Source organism: Lonchura striata, chromosome 14 (assembly GCF_046129695.1).
Source record: "Lonchura striata isolate bLonStr1 chromosome 14, bLonStr1.mat, whole genome shotgun sequence".
Classification (NCBI taxonomy): domain Eukaryota; kingdom Metazoa; phylum Chordata; class Aves; order Passeriformes; family Estrildidae; genus Lonchura; species Lonchura striata.
In genome coordinates, this window is record NC_134616.1 from 11,262,238 (window position 1) to 11,280,203 (window position 17,966).

The 17,966-nt window shown below is 49.8% G+C and overlaps 1 protein-coding gene across 1 annotated transcript; it reads right to left on the reverse strand.

Moving 5' to 3' along the window:
* Positions 1-406: 406 nt before the first annotated feature.
* RAB39B (RAB39B, member RAS oncogene family) lies at positions 407-8,860 on the reverse strand. Its single transcript, XM_021547829.2, has 2 exons — positions 8,586-8,860; positions 407-3,943 (listed from the first exon to the last, which is right to left on the reverse strand). The coding sequence occupies exons 1-2, from the start codon at positions 8,798-8,800 to the stop codon at positions 3,517-3,519; spliced, it is 642 nt and encodes a 213-aa protein (XP_021403504.1). The 5' UTR covers positions 8,801-8,860; the 3' UTR covers positions 407-3,516.
* Positions 8,861-17,966: the final 9,106 nt, after the last annotated feature.

Below are 17,966 nucleotides of genomic sequence, written 5' to 3' on the forward strand. Positions count from 1 at the left end.
ACTGGGAGATGGCTGTGGCAATCATAACTCGGGGTTTGGTGTTTGTGTGTTTGATCAGAGGTACGTAAAAAACCCCAAAACTCACAGATGAGCTCCACGACTAATCCTTGCCTAGGTCTGCTCTGCCCTTGGCTGGTGCAGCAGCGCTGCCACCAGACCTGCAGAGGCCTCCTGGAGGGGCCAAGGCTGTGGTGGCTCCAACTGCGGGGAGCAGGGGGTGGTTTTGTCTCGGAGCAGCTGGGCTGGTTTTTCCCAGCAAGGCAGAGGACAGGTTCTGCAGGGAAGGGTGTCCAGTGGCTGTGAGGCAGTGCCTGGGAATGGTGGATCCAGCCCTGGCTGGAATGCACAACAGGGACCACACTAAGAGAATGGGTGGGGGGAAAGGGAAGAAAAAAAACCACCAAAGTTTCTTTACAAGTTTTGAATTTCACATTATCACGTAGTAACCATTTTGCTAAATACAAGCATATTTTCAGTCACATACAGACAGCTAAATACAGCATTATTTTCACATTTCGTTACAGTGCATAACAAAGCGAGGACAGTGTAAAGTACGCTTTTATTCTGGAGGTTCTGAGCAAGTTCAGTTTAACATGCAGATTGTTTTTAACATGTGGTAGAGACCACAGAAAGTCAGCTTTTGCTTTTTTTTTCTTTTTGTCCTAGAGTGTAAGAGCTCCTGACCTTTACCCTGTGAGAGGTATCACCACCTGATTTCTTAAAGTCCCTCTAAGTCAAAGCATTAAAACCAGTTGTTAGAAAAGAATTCTTAGCATATCCAATAAGTTCTTCATCTTAGAAAAAACATTCCAAATTTTGTACAGATGAATCTACATTTCCTATATTTTAATAAGCTGTCTAGAAAATGCAAGGTATTAGAAAAAGATGTAGATAATGATTTCTCTATCATTTAATATAACAATTTATTAACTCTAAGTAGTTAAGACATGTACATTTTATTCTGTACTGTTTCTCTTTAGAATTACAACACTTCTGTATTTAAATTGAAGATTTACTCTGAAGGCCTGAATGCACTTACTGGGTTAGGCTTTCTGGAATTTCTCCCTGGGAGCAGTAACAGGGAATGTCCAAAACCCATTAAATAAAATATTGTCTTTCTCATGAAAAGTGATCTTTCCCCTCCGGCCAGGCTCTCACACAGGGAAATACAGAATGTGACTATTGCTAAAATGTCTGATCCAATTCCTCACTGCCCCTCATGTCACACGCTGGCTCTGTGCCCTTGGGGCTGCTGCTATCCTCAGCCAGACACCCCCAGACACACCGAGTGCCCAGCAGCAGCTGCTAGGTGGACTTCCATCCAGGAACAAAGAAATCGACCCTTTGGTGCTGCCTGTCCCTGCCTTTGTGAAATGCAACTGACTGAGCTGGTCTGAGCAAACCCTGCACTCTGCCCTGCCCGGTTCCTGAGGTGCTCCCTGCACCCACCTTTGCTCACCCAGAAACAGATTTTGTAAAGGGCATACTTTTTAAATTTCATGGCACTCAACCACAGGAGCCTGGCATTCACTGGCCTTTAGCAGGAGGTGTGGGATGCATTCACAGCCCATTCAAGCAGTGACAAGCTCACCAAGAAGTGCCAGGCCACTGCCACCTCCTTCCTGGCATTTGCTCCCTGTGCCCTCCCAGCAGGTGCAGAGCTGCTGCTGCTCCCCTGCAGAGCCCAGGAACAGAAACTGTTCCTAGAGCACCAAAAACAAAAGTGTTCAGGCTTTGGGCTGCTGGGTTGGGCTTCCTGCGGGTTTGGGTTTTTTACAGCTTCAGTATGGGAACTGCAGGTTTTTTCTTACCACAGACCTGCCCATGTGCTGCTGCAAACCGTGAGAACAGGCTCAGGAGGAGAAACAGTCTGAACTCAACAGCAATCAAGACCTGTATTTCTGTAGACAGGGAAGATTAAAAATCTGGAACAAATATTTTCCTTTACTCAGAGGCCAAAAATAAACACTAGATGCTTCCTGTGGCTTTTACCTAATCCCCCACTCCTGCCCATTGCTGTTTGGTGTATAAAGCTTTCAAACACAAGTAAAAAAGTCATTATAGTTTTGTTTGCTCACTTTCAATAGGCTGAAGTTCCCTAATTTGCTACAGGATCACAGTCACCCCATTGCACTTCAAAAGCTTGGATTAAAATTTGGCAGAAGCAAAGCTTTTAAGTGGTGAATGGCATTCCCAGAAAACATCCACCTACCTACAGCTTTTGTGACCATGGCTGCCATCCCATGATGGCCAGCCTGAGATGGATCCTCTTTTGTCAAACTAAAACATGGAGGAAAACAAATTTAACTCTTGAGTGTGTCTTGAGGCTTTCCTTTCCACCTGCTCAGACACTCCTGCTGTGTGTTCCACCTTCCCAGTGCCAGTTCTCTTCCACAGAGGCCAAGACAGAAAATGACACTTTAACAGCAGAAAGTACCGATGGAAGCTGTTGCTTTCAATGCTATTTAACTTCTTTAAGAGCTAATCTCATCTTTTAGGATGTCTGATGCACCTGAGTTAAGCTTTTCAAGTTTTTTATTTTGTTGGGTTTCTTTTTTCCCCTCCCTCCTTTCCATCCCTCCTTGTGACCTGGCTGGTAAGGTCAGCACAGTGCTGCTACTGAGACAGAAATGGTGTGTCCCACCTGGCTGCAACACCCCAGTCTTAAGACATAACACCTGAGGACATGGTTCTCTCTTTATGCTCTTGATCACTTAATTCTACTGGAAAGCCCTGAACTTGGGGTACTTTCAAGGTACTCACCCAGGCACTAAATGAGTAAAAACTGCATTGAGTAATCTCTACTGCAGCAAGAGTTGCCACTTAGAGTCTTGGTTCTGCACAGCAAGAAAAACACTGTTAAGGGAGGAATAATTTAAATTTTAATTACCAATCAAATAACTACTGTTTTTCTCTTTAAATCCCACAAAATATTCTTCACTATTAAACTAGGTTCAAGAACATAAGAAAGAAAACTCAGAAGTGTGCATACCATGTCAGTAAACTTCTCTTGTGAACTGACCTTATGAGGAAATGGTATCTGTGCTGCCTTTAGACCTTCCTGGAAAGAAATAGCTGACACAAACCAAAATATCCTCCTGCTTTCTCTCTGTCTGCCTGTTTGTCATTTGACTGAGTATCCATCCTGTGGCTCCAAAAGCCAGCAGGGAGCTATGGGTTTACTTGAAAGAGAACATGTACAGTACCCTGGCATGTACCAGCCCATTCAGCTCTGTATACCCTCTCCTGTCTTGTGCAGCCCCTCATTTCTGCTTCCTGTCTCCTTACAACATCCACATGCACCCTCACTCACTCTCCTTCAGGTTCGTAGCCCCCAGATCTGAAAGGTTATTTGGAACAGAACATTTCTTTCCAGGGTATGTCCTGGTGTCCAAAACAATGTGGGAGGCTATTCACAACGGGAGTGTTGTTGCTCTCCCTTCTGTCACACCGAGTTCACTTAGTAAAGAACGTTTGGTTAGTAGAGTTCATCACCACTCGCCTCTCTAGAGGAGCTCAGCACAAGCACCGTCTATCTGATTTCACCACTTCTTCTGAAGAGTGCACTACGTTCGGGACAAACCCGCTCTTTACCCCTTCCCATCCCTCCTGGATTGAAATGTCCCCCCTTTTCACCAGCTCGTATATATCACGAGTCAGATCAGTGAAGGCCTTCTCCACGTTAATGGCATCCCGAGCTGAGGTCTCGATGTACTTCATGCCATAGGCAGCAGCCAGTTTCTCCGCCTCGTGCCTGGTCACTTGCCGCTGCGTGTCAAGGTCACACTTGTGACCCACCAGAACAAAGACGATCTGGTACGGCTGCACGTGCACCTTGGTCTCCTCCAGCCACTCGTGGACGTTCTGGAAAGACCTGCGGTTTGTAATGTCAAAGAGGAGGAGTCCTCCGACCGAGTTCCTGTAGTAGGCTCTGGTGATGGACCTGCAAGCCAAGGAGCCACAGCAGTGTTAACTTACAGCTGTCTGAATAGTTGTCCTTTAAGAAAGCAGCATTACCAACACCCTGTCTACCCTGCAGAACACAGGGCAAGAGAAGGCCATTCAGGCAATGTCTTAGAACTTCCAGCTTGTGCTCTGTAGAGATTGTCATTTAAAAGGAAAACTTATTTTGGCTTAAAGATTTCATGCTTGGGTAACTGTCCCACTGATTATGGCTCTCTTCAAAATCCCCACCACCACTTTTTCCCTCATAGATTTCTTCATGTCCCTGGCTGTTGAGTCCCACCCCACACCACGTCAGTTCTCTGGACACCTCATCTAACCCACTGGTTTAGAAGCACTGTGACAAATCAAAGGATTCAACTGAAACCAAACACCCGCTCTCTGACAGCCACGTAAAAGCAGGAGGTCAGAGATCTGGAAAGGCTGACCATGGGGTTGTAGCTCCCCTCCATATACCCAGGGCCCTGGGATAGGGGCATTCACCCATCCCTACAGCTTCTTCCTCTACACAACCAGATTAAAGTGACATTGCAGTGACAGGACACCGTTACTGTTACTGGCACCAACCGAGAAACAGCAAAATAATACAAGAGCTTCCAAGGAGAATCTGCACTAACACTGGTCATGTTCCTGCCAAATACTGACTTTAAACAGTCGCTAAAAAGACCCTGGAACTGCAGGCTGGAAAATGAAGTAGATGTCCCACAGCTCTTCCCAGCCAGGCCAGCCCAAGGCAGCCAGGAGCAAACATGGGGCGATGGAGCAAAGCAAGGCCATGAGGCTAAGCAGAGCTACAGGTCAGTGGCTAGTACACAAGGGAAAACCAAGAAGCTGATGAACAATGGTGTTTCTGCAAGTCATGAATATGCTCTAAATCCAGAAGCAATGCTCAATTTCAGTCCCTGGAGGAATTCACACCCAGGCCTGAACTTTCCTTTTGGAATAATGCAAGCACTGCTCCATTTTTACCTTAGGACAGTCTTTTTTGGGTATGCAAGACTGTTGTTAGGTGCTGTTTGGTCCTGTAGTGTGTGTATCTGCCAAAATTTCCTCAAGAAAGGATGAACTAGTTTTCAAGAATTGTTTCATCAACAAATATACAGTGATGGGTAAAAATTCACAGACAGAACTGAAGAAAGCCAGAAGCAGGGGAAAAAACATAATTGGCTACGTTTGGATAATTTCTCCTGTCCAACTGTTTGGCTTAGGAACAATAGTCACTCTGCACATTTGGCACTGAGGGAACTAGATCTGCCTTTTGCTATCTGGCCAGCTGCAAATAGATATTGGCACTTTGAATTCACCCCCACACTGTCACAGACATTTCTGCTTCTCCCTTGTGTTCTGTGCCATCAGCCCTGGCTCCTCCTGCCAGCAACAACAATGCCTCAGGTACTCCTGAAAGACATGATGGGATCTAAGCTGAATGTTGCTTCAAGGTAAAATTAGGTGAAGGTCTCAATGCCTTTTCTTAAAGCCTTTTCCACACCTGTTTTCCTCACCAATCTGCAGGAGGCAAATCATATTGCCTTCATGCTGCACATCCCTCCCCAGTTCCCTTTTGAGGTTTCTGCCTTCTCTTGCCACACACACTGATGCACAGCAGTACAGGGACTTGCACCTACTTTGGCCAAGTTTTTAACCTGCAGGCAACGTCTCTGTCTGGGAACTGTCCCCTGCTCTGTACCCGTGGTGGGGACCCCTCCAGCCAGGGTCCATGCCTGTTTCCCTCTCAGCCAAGGGAGAGCTGCTGGCTGCAAGGAAACAGCTCTTCTGTAGGTGGTGGGACACCGTTCCAGGGAGCGAGGGCTGCACAGGCTTTTGCTTTTGCTAGCATTACACAACATCACGTTTCAGACAAGGGAATAGCAGTATCTGAGCAACAGGAGATGAGTAAAACCTGCTGGATCCCAGAAGAATTGGACCCTGCTCTTCTACAGCTCCAAAGCAGCCCCAACACTGCCCCAGGCAGCGTGTTCTGGGGCCTGGTCTGGCAAAACAGAGTGGCACATGTTTAACTGTAATTTAAGCCTTGACTGCACAGAAGTTGCTACTAATTTATGGAGAGTGAAAGAGCTCACAACAGGCGGTCAGGAAGAGCAAAATTGTCACACAGCTGCTGCTCAGAGAATGTCAAGGTGTTTTCAAAATAACTACAGTGGTTTTGCTCATGGGGCTGCTGTTGAACTATGCAAAGCAGACTGGAAATGCTCAAATCTGAAAACAGGGAGCTCGTTCTTACAGATTTCCCTCTTAAGAAATTCCCTGTGCTTGACAAATGACAAAAAAAGTTTCAGATTTCTGGAGAGTACCTGCTCCATTGTGCCTCTTGCCTATGACAAGTCCAAGGGGCTTTGGCTTACTCCAGTAACAGCTAATTCCTGCCTCTGGCCAAAAAACATTCCTTGCAGAAGGAGCCCAAGAATTGTCTTTGTGGGTCACAATTTGTCACAGGGCTAAGAGTGATTTGAAAGGGATAAACACAAATCATATTTTACCTTATTTATTTTTTTTTTCACATTTCAGAGTGCCCTATAAAGGCCCCTGGGTTTGCTCCAGCTTTTCACAAGTCTGCACTTTGGCAAGGGCATTTTGAAGTTGCACAGTGGGGTTTTTTTACTGACACTGACCATTCCTGCCCCCTGCACCCTTCCTGCCTTTGCAGGCTGCTGCCCACCGCAGCAGTGCCGCTGCCCTTGCACTGAAGGTCAGAGCTCATCATGCTGACAGCCTGAGTACCAGGGCCAGGTCAGCCCCAGCACCGAGGGCAAGCAGCTTCCAGGGCCTCGGACTTCCTAATGTGCAAAAGGAAGGAAATTGAAGCCATCCGACAGCTCTTGCTCCTCACAGCAACGGCAGAACAGGGGACAGCACTCAGGTGTGTTTTCTATAGAGCTCAGCCAGAGATCCAAAGCTGGAAGCTGATGCAACTGCAAGCTAAAGCACCTCCTCTCTCAGCAGAATGAAGCATCAGCTCCTTGCCTGCAAGGCCTCAAGGTATCAGAGGAAAATCCTGTCAGTGGGTAAGACCCAACTACTGCACATCCTGGACCAGACGCCACAGATGAGAGGGAAGGTGGTGAGAGGGGTGGGGTAGGGGAGTTTTCATCTACTGAATGAAACCAAAACATTGCTCAGGCAAGTCATTGCAGCGCAGAAGTAGAAGCTCCGTGATGCTGCATGGAGATGTGAAACACAGGAAGTGATCCCAGAGGGAGCAGGATGGAGGAGTGGATCAGGGTTAAAGACATAAAAAATACAAGCAAACAGGAGGCCAGGAGCTTGCGGGTACACTCACACGCCTTCAAAATGACCACAGTCTGAGCAGCAGGTCTGAGCCCCTCTTTGGCTGGGGCCGAGCTGCTCCAACCAGGACTGCTGTTTTTCCCATACAGTCTTGTGGGAAACTTGGCATGGTCCCACATTGCTGCCTTTATTTTACTTCATCGAGACTCGGTTACTGCTGCTTAAGCTCCCAAATCGCCTGTGCCCATGCAGCGCTCGGCATGGCACTCTCCAGAAAGCACCTGTCATCTCTGCACAGCCACAGCCAAAGCTTTGTCCCGACCTTTCCCCGTCCTACGGAGAGCTGAGCTCTGCTGTCGCAGCACAGCACCACAACGCAAATTCCACTGCGCTTCGCGAGCCTCAGCGCAAGTGCTGGGCTGTGGAACATCCTGGGCACGGCCTCGGCACCGGGGGGAGCAGCGCTTTCCCCGCCAGGGCATCCGCTGCTGCAAGGACACCTCCAGGCCGGCACAGCGCGGACCCGGCGCTGCCTCGGGCCTCGCATCCCTCCCGGCGGCAGCGGGGCTGCTCCTGGACAGCCACAGCTGCACACCTGAACACCTAAACACCTGCACACCTGCACACCTGCACACCCTGCACACCTTGCACATCCTGCACACCTGCACACCTGAACACCTGAACACCCTGCACACCTGAACATCCTGCACACCCTGCACACCTGCACACCTGCACACCTGAACACCCTGCACACCTGCACACCTGAACAACTGAACACCCTGCACACCTGCACACCTGAACACCTGCACACCTGAACACCCTGCACACCCTGCACACCTGCACATCCTGCACACCTGAACATCCTGCACACCTGCACACCTGAACACCTGCACACCTGAACATCCTGCACACCCTGTACACCTGCACACCTGAACACCCTGCACACCTGAACACCCTGCACATCCTGCACACCTGAACACCCTGCACACCTGCACACCTGAACACCTGAACACCCTGCACACCTGCACACCTGCACATCCTGCACACCCTGATGCTGCACACCTGCACACCTGAACATCCTGCACACCTGCACACCTGCACACCTGAACATCCTGCACACCTGCACACCCTGTACACCTGCACACCTGAACACCCTGCACACCTGAACACCCTGCACATCCTGCACACCTGCACACCCTGCACACCTGCACACCTGCACACCTGCAGGCGGCCACCTGGACACGGGTCCCGGGGATGGGGGGCACACAAGGTGCCAATTTGGCTCTGCTTTGTCTCGCTTCCACACGCCTCACCCGGCCGCGGGCCCCCCGCCCGAGCCGGGCCCGCCGCCCCCGGCCCCGCGCCGCGGGTCTCACCGGAACCGCTCCTGCCCGGCCGTGTCCCAGATCTGCAGCTTGATCCTCTTGCCAGGCTCGATCTCCACCAGCCTGGAGAAGAAATCCACGCCCACGGTGGGGTCGGAGATCTGGGCGAAGCGCCCCTCGGTGAAGCGGCGGATAAGGCAGGACTTGCCCACGGTGGAGTCGCCGATGACGATCAGGCGGAACTGGTACAGCCAGATCGCCTCCATGCTGCTGCCCCGGCCCTCAGCGCCCGCCCGCCGCCGCGCCGCCCATGCCCGGCCCGCGGGCCCGGGGGCGGCCGCGGCCGCGCCGCTCAGGCGGGGCCCATGGCGGGCGCGGGGCCGTGCGCGGCTGCGGCTGCCCCGTCACCCGCGGCGCATCCCGCCCCGCTCCGCCGCCTCCGCGCTGCGCCCGGCGCGGGGCCGGGGGGCCGCGGCGCTGCCGGTGCGGCCCCGGAGCACCGAGCCGGCCGCGAGTCTCTGCCCCGCTGCCGCGGAGCCGGGTGCGGGGTGCGGGGTGCGGGGTGCGGGGTGCGGGCGCGGCCGCGCGGTGCCGGTGATGCAATGGCGGCCGCGGTACCGCACTGCCGGGAGGAGCCGCCAGCCCCGGAACGCGGCGGTGCGGGAGCCGCGCGGGGCGGGGCGGGGCGGGGCGGGACCGCGCGGGGCCGCTGGGGAGCCCTGGCCGAGGGCCCGGAGGCAGCCCCGGCACCGGGGGAAGTGTGCGGAGCCCATGGCCGGGGAGAGCTCATCTTCCTCAGCGCTGCGCCAAGGGAAAGGGGGAGTCCAGCAGCGTGCGCAACGCCTGTCTGTGTTTTAAACCCCAGACTGATTTCTGGAGAGATTCAGGCTCCTCACTACTGCACTGGGGGCTTCGTTCCCACTGAAATCTACCGGCGGAGCCAAGTGCTCCTGGCACTTCTGGAGAGCCCCGCACCGCCCCAGGGTCCCCCGCCCCTAACAGCGCTAACAGGAGGAATGTTACTCGCGAAACCCAACAAGTACACATGCTCCCACGTACGTGTCTGTGTGTATATATAGCGTGTGTACATACGATGTGTGTACAGTCTCAAGAATTAGTAATTACGGACATTAAATACCTAAACCCCTTTTCCCTCCCTTTGCTGGAGTGGGTTCCGAGCTCGGCGGGGTGAGGCGCGGTGTTCGGGAGCCCGAGTGGCCGTGAACATCTGCCAGTGCAAGCTCGGCCAGCTCGGACCGCCGGCCCCAGTGCTGCCCAGCCTGTCCCGCACAGGGAGGGACACTGCCACGGCAGCGCACGCCACTCTCCCCTGCTCCATGGGATATGGCCAGGTTTGAGCACCTACTTTTAAATCTCTTGTCAGAGCATAGTTTTGATCTCTGGAATGGAAAATTGGCATTTATATTATTAAAAACAGTGAGAAAAATGTCTGTATTCAGTCATATAAAGAAAGGAGGAATACAGGTACTTTTTAGAAATTTATTAATATGTTGGTGGGTTTTTTAAAAATAAAGGTAGTTTCATTGAAAGCTCCTCCTTCATGACCACTATTGAAATGAATGCATTGAGAGTGCCTGTTATATTCATTACGTCCTCAGAAAAAGGACATTTTATATAAGCATGAGGCAATTAACCACCATGTAAATTGGACTAGGACTTTAGAGAGACCATTTTGAGTCTTGAGGAATAAATGGCAAGGAACTTTTTCAATATTCTTTGAAATATAATCTATTTATTAAAAAATAACAACACCAAAAGATCCTACTTTAACATACCTCAGAACAGGAAAGAAAATTGATGGAGCAATCTACACAGCAACAGCAACAGCGCAGCAGAAAAATATTAAACCTATAAATCCAAGTTAGTGGTACATTAACCAGTGACTCATTGCCAGCAAGGCTTTGTGGGGATCTGGTGCACTTTACTCAATGATTTCTGAGTACTCCAAGCCCATTAGTTGAAGCCCACAACCAATTGTGGTTTCTCATCAGTGTTTTTCTCTCCTCTCCGTGCGCTCGCACACACAGGTGCTCCGTTCCCTTTCTTCCTCAGGTCTGGCTGTGCTCAAGCAGGCACAGGGCACTCGGCAGCACCCTGTGAGTCACCCACCAGCAGCACCTCCAGGAGCAGCTCCAGGCCCACTGACCTTGGACCTTCGACCAGAAGCAGCCGGAGCACTGTGACTTGCAGGGCTGTGCAGAGCTGAGGGGAGCACCAAGGTGCCCAGCAGATCCTGTCGTAGCTAGAGGAGTTCCTGAAGCATCAGACACCTGTCTTCCCCAGCAAATCAACTTGCAGAACCCCATGATGCAGATACTTGTGTTCATCTTCTCTGAACACATGCATAAAGATGAGCACCCACCGCGTGACTAGGCAGCCACGGTATTAATTAGCAACAATGAGAAGGTAGGAGCAAATGAGATCCTGGGAGAGCCTTTGTTCTGGTACTGTTTTAGAAAATGGAAAATCTAGTGTCTGACAGACAGTAACCCAGATCTGATGCAAAATGAGGTTTGTTGGCTGAGGTCAGGATGGCAGGTGCTGGTGAGACGCCGTGAGAGTGTGTGCACTGATGGCAGCACTGGGAGCAGCCCCCGTGGGCTGATGGCAGCTCCAGACTGGGGATAGCCCTTCAGTGCCCTTCCCGTGGCCCTGGGGGCAATTCCAGAGAAATCCTTTCCCCTCAGAGCTGGTAGTGCTGGGGAGAGCTGCCTGAGAACTACCTGAGCACAGGTGAGGGCAGGGCTGATCCCAGAGCTCTCTCACCTGCTGGCAGCACATGTGGGACTGTACAAGCAGGGTCCAGTCCAGCAGCCAGCACCACGCTGGGAAGCCAAGGGCAGCTCTCGTGTAGGCAGTGCTGGCCTAAAACCTGTGCTGGGAGCAGCCAAACATGGGTGACAGCCCTGCCCTAGGGCTCTGTGCACGCCTTGCTCTAGGTGACAGACATCCACACATCAGCCACTGGAGCAAGTACTTCTTATTTAGTAAATTTATTTTAAGGCATAAAAGCTGAGACAAAATGAGGCAAAGGCTGGAGAATGACTCTGTTACTACCCTGTGCTCTCTGTAGTCTCTATCCCAGAGAGATACATTCACTCCCTTTTAGTGTAAGATGATGAAGCCCTAAGCAGATACTTGGGTTTTTTGCAAGCCCTATTCCTCAGGCTGGTGGCTGGTGATTGCTGTGCAGGAATTCCACCTTAGGCCCAGCCCCTGCCCCAGCAGTCCCTATGGCTGGGGTGGGATGGTCTGGAGGCAGACAACTCCTCTTAGGCAGGAACTCTGCTGTGAGAAGCAACAGAGAAGGTGCTGTGGGCAGGGACATCTCAGAGCCAGACACCCTCCTGGGCCTCAGCACTGTAATTCACAAAGGTACTTCACAGAATCATGGAATGTTTGGGTTGGAAGGGAGCCTCAATTCCAAATGCCTGCCATGTGCAGGGCCACCTTCCACTAGACCAGGTTGCTCACAGGCCCATCCAACCTGGCCTTGGTTGGGTTCCCTCTAAATAGATAGTATTCCCTCTAAATAGTTTGGTGTTCAGCTGTAGCTTAGCTTTTCTCTCAAACCTGTGCCCTTTACAGGGCAGCTGGAGGCTGAAGCCATCTCCAAGCCCAAAGCTGCACTGCAAGGAGCAGAGTGCATCAGTGCTGCACACACCATGCAATTTTAATGCCCTTTCAGTTTCCAAGGATACAAAAAACAATCAATCAGCCACAATCCCTCGCTGCGGGTCTGGAGCTGTGTGAGGCAGCCCGTGTGTGTGCCCCAGCCTGGGACAGTGCAGTGATCACAGCACCCTGGTGAGCTGGAGCCCCACACCCACACGCTGCCATCCCTGGCCCTTGCAGGTGTTGTACCCCAGCCACGTGCACAATGGAGATGCTCATTGTTGCAGAGATAACCTCACCCAGGGACTCACCCTGAGTCCCTCCACAGCCAAACAGGCCAGAGACCATCACTGAGAACAGTCATGGGCCACACACACCAGGATGACAGGAGAGCAGGGCTGGGAACCACATGGAGCAAACAATTTATTAGCTAGTTCTGAAAAACATCTCTGTTAAATTAGGCCTGTCCAGATGTGACATGGAGACAGATTACACTGTTGACAGGGATGTGATTGCACCTATGACCTATGGCTGAGTGTGTTGCTGTAAAACCCAGGACAGAGGGAAGGTATTAAGGTGAATTAGTGTTTATTATTTATACGATGCCCACAGTTAGTCAGGGTGGTGCAGACAGGCGTAAAGTCAAGGGCACTACACAGTGCTCTGGAACTGACAGCCCAGCTGACAGCAGGCACTGGGAGCATAATTTAGGATGAGGTGACAGCCTTACAGCCTCCAGCAGCAGTAGCAGGAGGGGAGAGCAGGCAGGGCTCAATGCCAGAAGGCACATGGTGAACCTTCTGTCCCACCTTGGCTTTTGGCTGGGCTAAAGTGCCGTTTGGAGAGGTGGAGTTCTCTGGCAGACTGGCAGCCTCTGTCCCCAGGAAACTTGTCTGATCTCCCTCCCCAAACAGCCCCCTGTCAGCAAAATGCTTCTAGTGCACAAGGGAGTGAGCACTGCCCACCAAGGCAATTCTAGGCATGCTGGCTGGGGCTCCAGGGGTGCCATCCTGCACGGCTACCAGTGTCACACTGGGATCAAAACAAAAGCAGTAAAGCAGACACAGGCTTGATAAAGAGTCCTGGCTGAGTGATGCTGGCTGTTCCATTAATGGGCCCCCATCGATAGAGGAACCCATTACCTAAATAGCTCTCTTACACCAGGTGCCCAGGCTCCTTCTGTACCCAGCTGAGAGAGGCAGGAACATTTTGAGAGCTATTTATCCCACTCAGCTTGATGGGAAGAACCATCCTCCACTAGCACTTCTCTCTCCCTTGGCCGCAGAGGAACAAAGGGCCCAGCACAGAGTAGCATCAGACAGCTTCAACTGCCCCATCCCCTGAGCAGAAGGCTCTGCCTCCTCACAAGGAGCTTAACAACAGCACAGAGACAGGGCTGCAAATCCAGCCAGGATCCATGACAGTGGGAGAATGTGGGAGAGACACAAATGCAGAGAAACTTCAGAAATAACCAGAGAATCCTCTTGAGTTAGTGGCAGTGCTCCAGGGCAGTGTTAGCATTTGCTTTGCAGCCAGAGTGGACAGGGAAGATTGAACTCTCATGTGGTGTGGCCCACTTGGGTGGATGTGTACAGAGGATGAGGTTGTCCCCACATCCCTGCAAGTGGCAGAGCCACCCTCTGGAGCCACTCAACACCCATGACACAGCCTCTAGCCCCAACAGCAGGCACATACAAGCAAGTCAGCTGGAGACATAAAACATTTTTGAAGAGACATAAAACATTTGCAAAATGTTTCCCTGTGACAGTAAATTAAACAGCAGCTCCTTACCACGGGAGGGCTCACTCCAGAAGCTGCTCCTGGTGTCTTATTTCAGATTAGGATCACATTAAAATGGCCATGGGCTGGCTGATCGAAAAGGGGGCCTCCCATCAAGAGATCATTATATCTGCCTGAGCCTGCCTGAATTCTTGCACAGATCCTCCACTGGGAATATTATGTCCTTGTAGCTGTTCCCCAGGAAGGGAACAGGATCTGCTTAGAGCAAAGAGAAGCCATTACAATCAGGATAAATTAGTAATGGTGAGTGGGAGAGAGAGAGCAGGGAAGGGAAAGAGGTTATTGTGATTTTTCTTGCTATAAAGTGGGTGTCTGAGCTACTTACATTATCAGAAAACAGCTCCCTGGCTTCCCCTCCAAGTCCAGAGTTCAGACTGCTTGCTTACAGCTCAAGAGCTACTTTGGATTGTTAACAACTACTATAATGGTATTATGGGTTGTTAGATGCATGAAATCTGATTTCTGTTCCTGCTGGTATTGTCTCAAGCTTAGCAGCTGCACAGGCTGGTCTGCACAGAAGAGGAAAACACACGTGCAGCCACTCTGTTCAGCACCTTCCCATCACAAGCTGCCATGCCTGTGAAGGGTTAATTGTGGGGTCTTTCAGGTACTGCAGAGGGTAGGATTGTGGCTCTGTGGTGTTGTATAGTTTCCATTCTGTAGTATACAGAATGCCAAGTAATTCACTAAACCCTGACAGCAGTCCTGGAAAAAAAGGAAAACAGACCCACAGAAATGCCTTCATGCACAGGATTCCTTCCTTTCCTCCTAAAGCAACCTAAAGCAGGGCTGGTTTAGCTAGTTTGAGTCCACACCAGAGGCTGCATTGCCACAACCTAGAGACAAATTCAACCATAAAATGATTGTACATTTTAAAGAGCAAATATCTGGCTGCTTAAGCGAGCACATATTTCAGGTCACTTGCAGGGCAGTGAGTGTACATCAGCCCCTTTCCAGCAGGAATATTTACTGGAGCCCTCAGGCATGAACCTGGTGAGACCAGCCAACCTGGCAAGCTCAGCCCCCACTCCTGTTTGTGTTTTTCCACTCCTTTTAGGATGCTGCTGCCTGCTGACAGCTTCACCCTTCATTCAGACTTTACTATCTGACATGAGGCATTTAAGCTGAGTGAATGGGAAATTATTGCAAAACAAAAAAGAGCTTGGGCTGGGGCTGCCAGACCCCTGCAGGGCTCCTGAAGGAGATATATCCATAATTCCCTCTCTCAGAAGAAAAAGATCTCATATAAACTAATTTTTTGTAATTTCTTCATGTAATTTCTCATTTATAGTAATTTCTCTAGAGTTTGATGCTCATTTTTGCACTTTCAACCAACCAACCTGTTCAGAAGCATGGGTGAAGGTGGGAAACACCCCAAAAGTGGGAATGGCCACTCTGGAGCTGCCCACTGTTGCTCAAACCTCATTTCTCCAAAGGAGCCATCTCCTGCTCAGGACAGGCCAGGAGCTGGTCCTGCTGTCCCAAAATACTGAGTCCTCCTGCAGCTCCACAAACTTCACCCTGGCAGAGCTGCTCATTCTGGCAGAGCCACCAGTTCCAGGAACCTCCCAAAAATGCATCCTCTGGGAGGCAGTGGCTGCTCCTGGCTGACCTTATGGGAAGGGATTTCTGTTTCAAGGGCTCTCCAGTGGTCAGTGGATCTCCTGGAACATGTACCAAAATCTGTGCCCTGATTTTGCATGGGTCTTCACACTGAGCTTCCCAATTTCTGCTGACAACCTCTGTGACAGTGCTTAGAGGGACATCTGCTCCCAGGCATCCCCTTTAACACCTGAGGGGTGCAAAATAAATTGGTGAAAAAGAAAAGGGATTGAGCCATGAAAACTCTTCAAGTACAGACACCTAAAACAAATAATCCCACTTGGTGCTGAGTACACTCATGCTCAGTTATCAGGATCAGAAATGTACTTACTCAGTTTTTGATACACCAATCTATTTGATACATTTTTTGACTTAACAAGCCTGCAAAAATGCAGCATTTTTAAATTTTAACAGATTACATTTTTTACAAGGGTTTATTTAGCCAGCATTTTTTTATCTCCAAATCTCTACAGTACTTCAATGTTTTCCCTATCTTCGTGAAGGATAAAGCTAGGCAAATATTTAATAATGGATAATTAATGCAGCCACTTCTTTCCATCTCTGCTGAAACACTCATTCAAGATTCAGCAATTCTTTCTTCTTTAGTTAGCTTCTAATACCTGTAATTATTCCTATTACATATTGAATGGCCGTAGGCCACACATTTTATTTGCCTGATGAAGCCAAAATACTTTCTAGAATTTTGCTTTTTCTCCATTTTTTTTTCTCCATTTTTTTTTAATCCGGGAAGATTTCCAATAAAAAGTTACATAAATCAGACATAACCTGGCAGAAAGCACATTGTCTCACAAATGCAGAAGCCTCCTGGAAAGCAGCTGCCAGCCCTAGTGTAGGTGCTGAGGTTTGATGCTAAAAGGAGGGTGCCCGAGGCTCCCAGGCTGTCAGCCAGAGCTCCTGGCCCTGCTCAGTCCCTGGGGTCACTCCTGTGTCCAGCAGGAGCCCAGGGTCACCTCAGCTCCCACTGCTGGCACCAGCAGCTCAGTGTGCAGGAAAGGGACACAAACCACATTCACCTGTTCACACAGCTTTGCTTGACCCATTCTACAACTAACCAGTAAACACAGTCAGAAGACTTTCCATCTGTTATTTCTTTTTTTTTTTTTCACCAGTTACAACCCCACTCTTGTTGCCATCAACACACAGGCCAGAGGCTCTGTGAGGTTCAGCATTCACAGACAACAAATGTCAGCATCATAAACCACATGCAAACAGGCCATTAACCTTATACCCACAAGATCCTCTGCTCCTCCACAGGACACTGGCAATAAATGTGCCTTAAGTCATTTTATGACAAAGTGCTTTCTGTGCAGTAAGTGAAACAGAGAGCATAGAAAATCAGCTGTGTGACAAAAGTGTGTGTGGCTTGGCAGTGTAATCTTTTACTCTGATAAACTATTAAATGCCAAAGAAAGCTTCTTAAGTTAATCAGGACTTAATTTAAATAAACAAGCCAGCAAAAGATTAGAAAAAAAAAATCCTCAATGGAATCTGAATACAAAAATAGTCTCACAAAGTCCCATGCCAAGTTCATAAAAGTAACTCTGCTGGGATGAACTGGCCCACTGACCCCCTTTTCTCCCCTTCCTGGCACCACCAATGAAAAATCTATTAATTTTCTGAAACACCAACAAAACCATTTCCAGCTCCATTGATGCAACCAGCACTTTAGGCAACATTGCCATGCACCAATGCTGCACGAGGAGGAGGAGCTGGAGTAATTCCGGTGTCATGATGGAGAGGAATCAGTGAATCCACCAGGAGGAGACCTGAGACAGAGCCCCTGGTACTACCAACCCTTTCTCCAGCCACAGCAGAAAGTCTGGCCCAGGAACATCCCTGTCCCTGAGGATAGGGAAGCACCCAGGAGGAAAGCAGCAGAACCATGGGCAACTTCACTGCAACAAGCCACCACCACCCCACTGATGTGTGTACATCAGTTCCACCTCAGCCACCCACTTCTGCCACCAGGGCTCCTCACAGCAGGTCAGTTACACGTGTATAAATAGTCACATCTTCAGCACCTGAGGTAAGGATAATATTTTTTTTTAATTCTTGGCTTCGGCCCAGTATTGTGATGTTATCCCACAAAGGTAATAAATGACCAAGTCTTGGTAAACAAAACATGTCAGGCTGGAGTCCCTACAAAGTATTTTTGGGCTGATGTTACAGATGTATCAGCTCCTTCATTAGACAGTCACTGCTTAATTATGATCTTTATGGACTCTTTCCTAGTGCTTTTATTACTGCATTTGGTGCATTTCCAATTATTGTCTTTTTCCAACTGCAAAACTACTTTAATTCTTTATTTTTTCCCATGAAAGCTGATTATATCCCAAATGTTTCCATTTAAAGAAAAAGTCTTGTTGCTTGCTC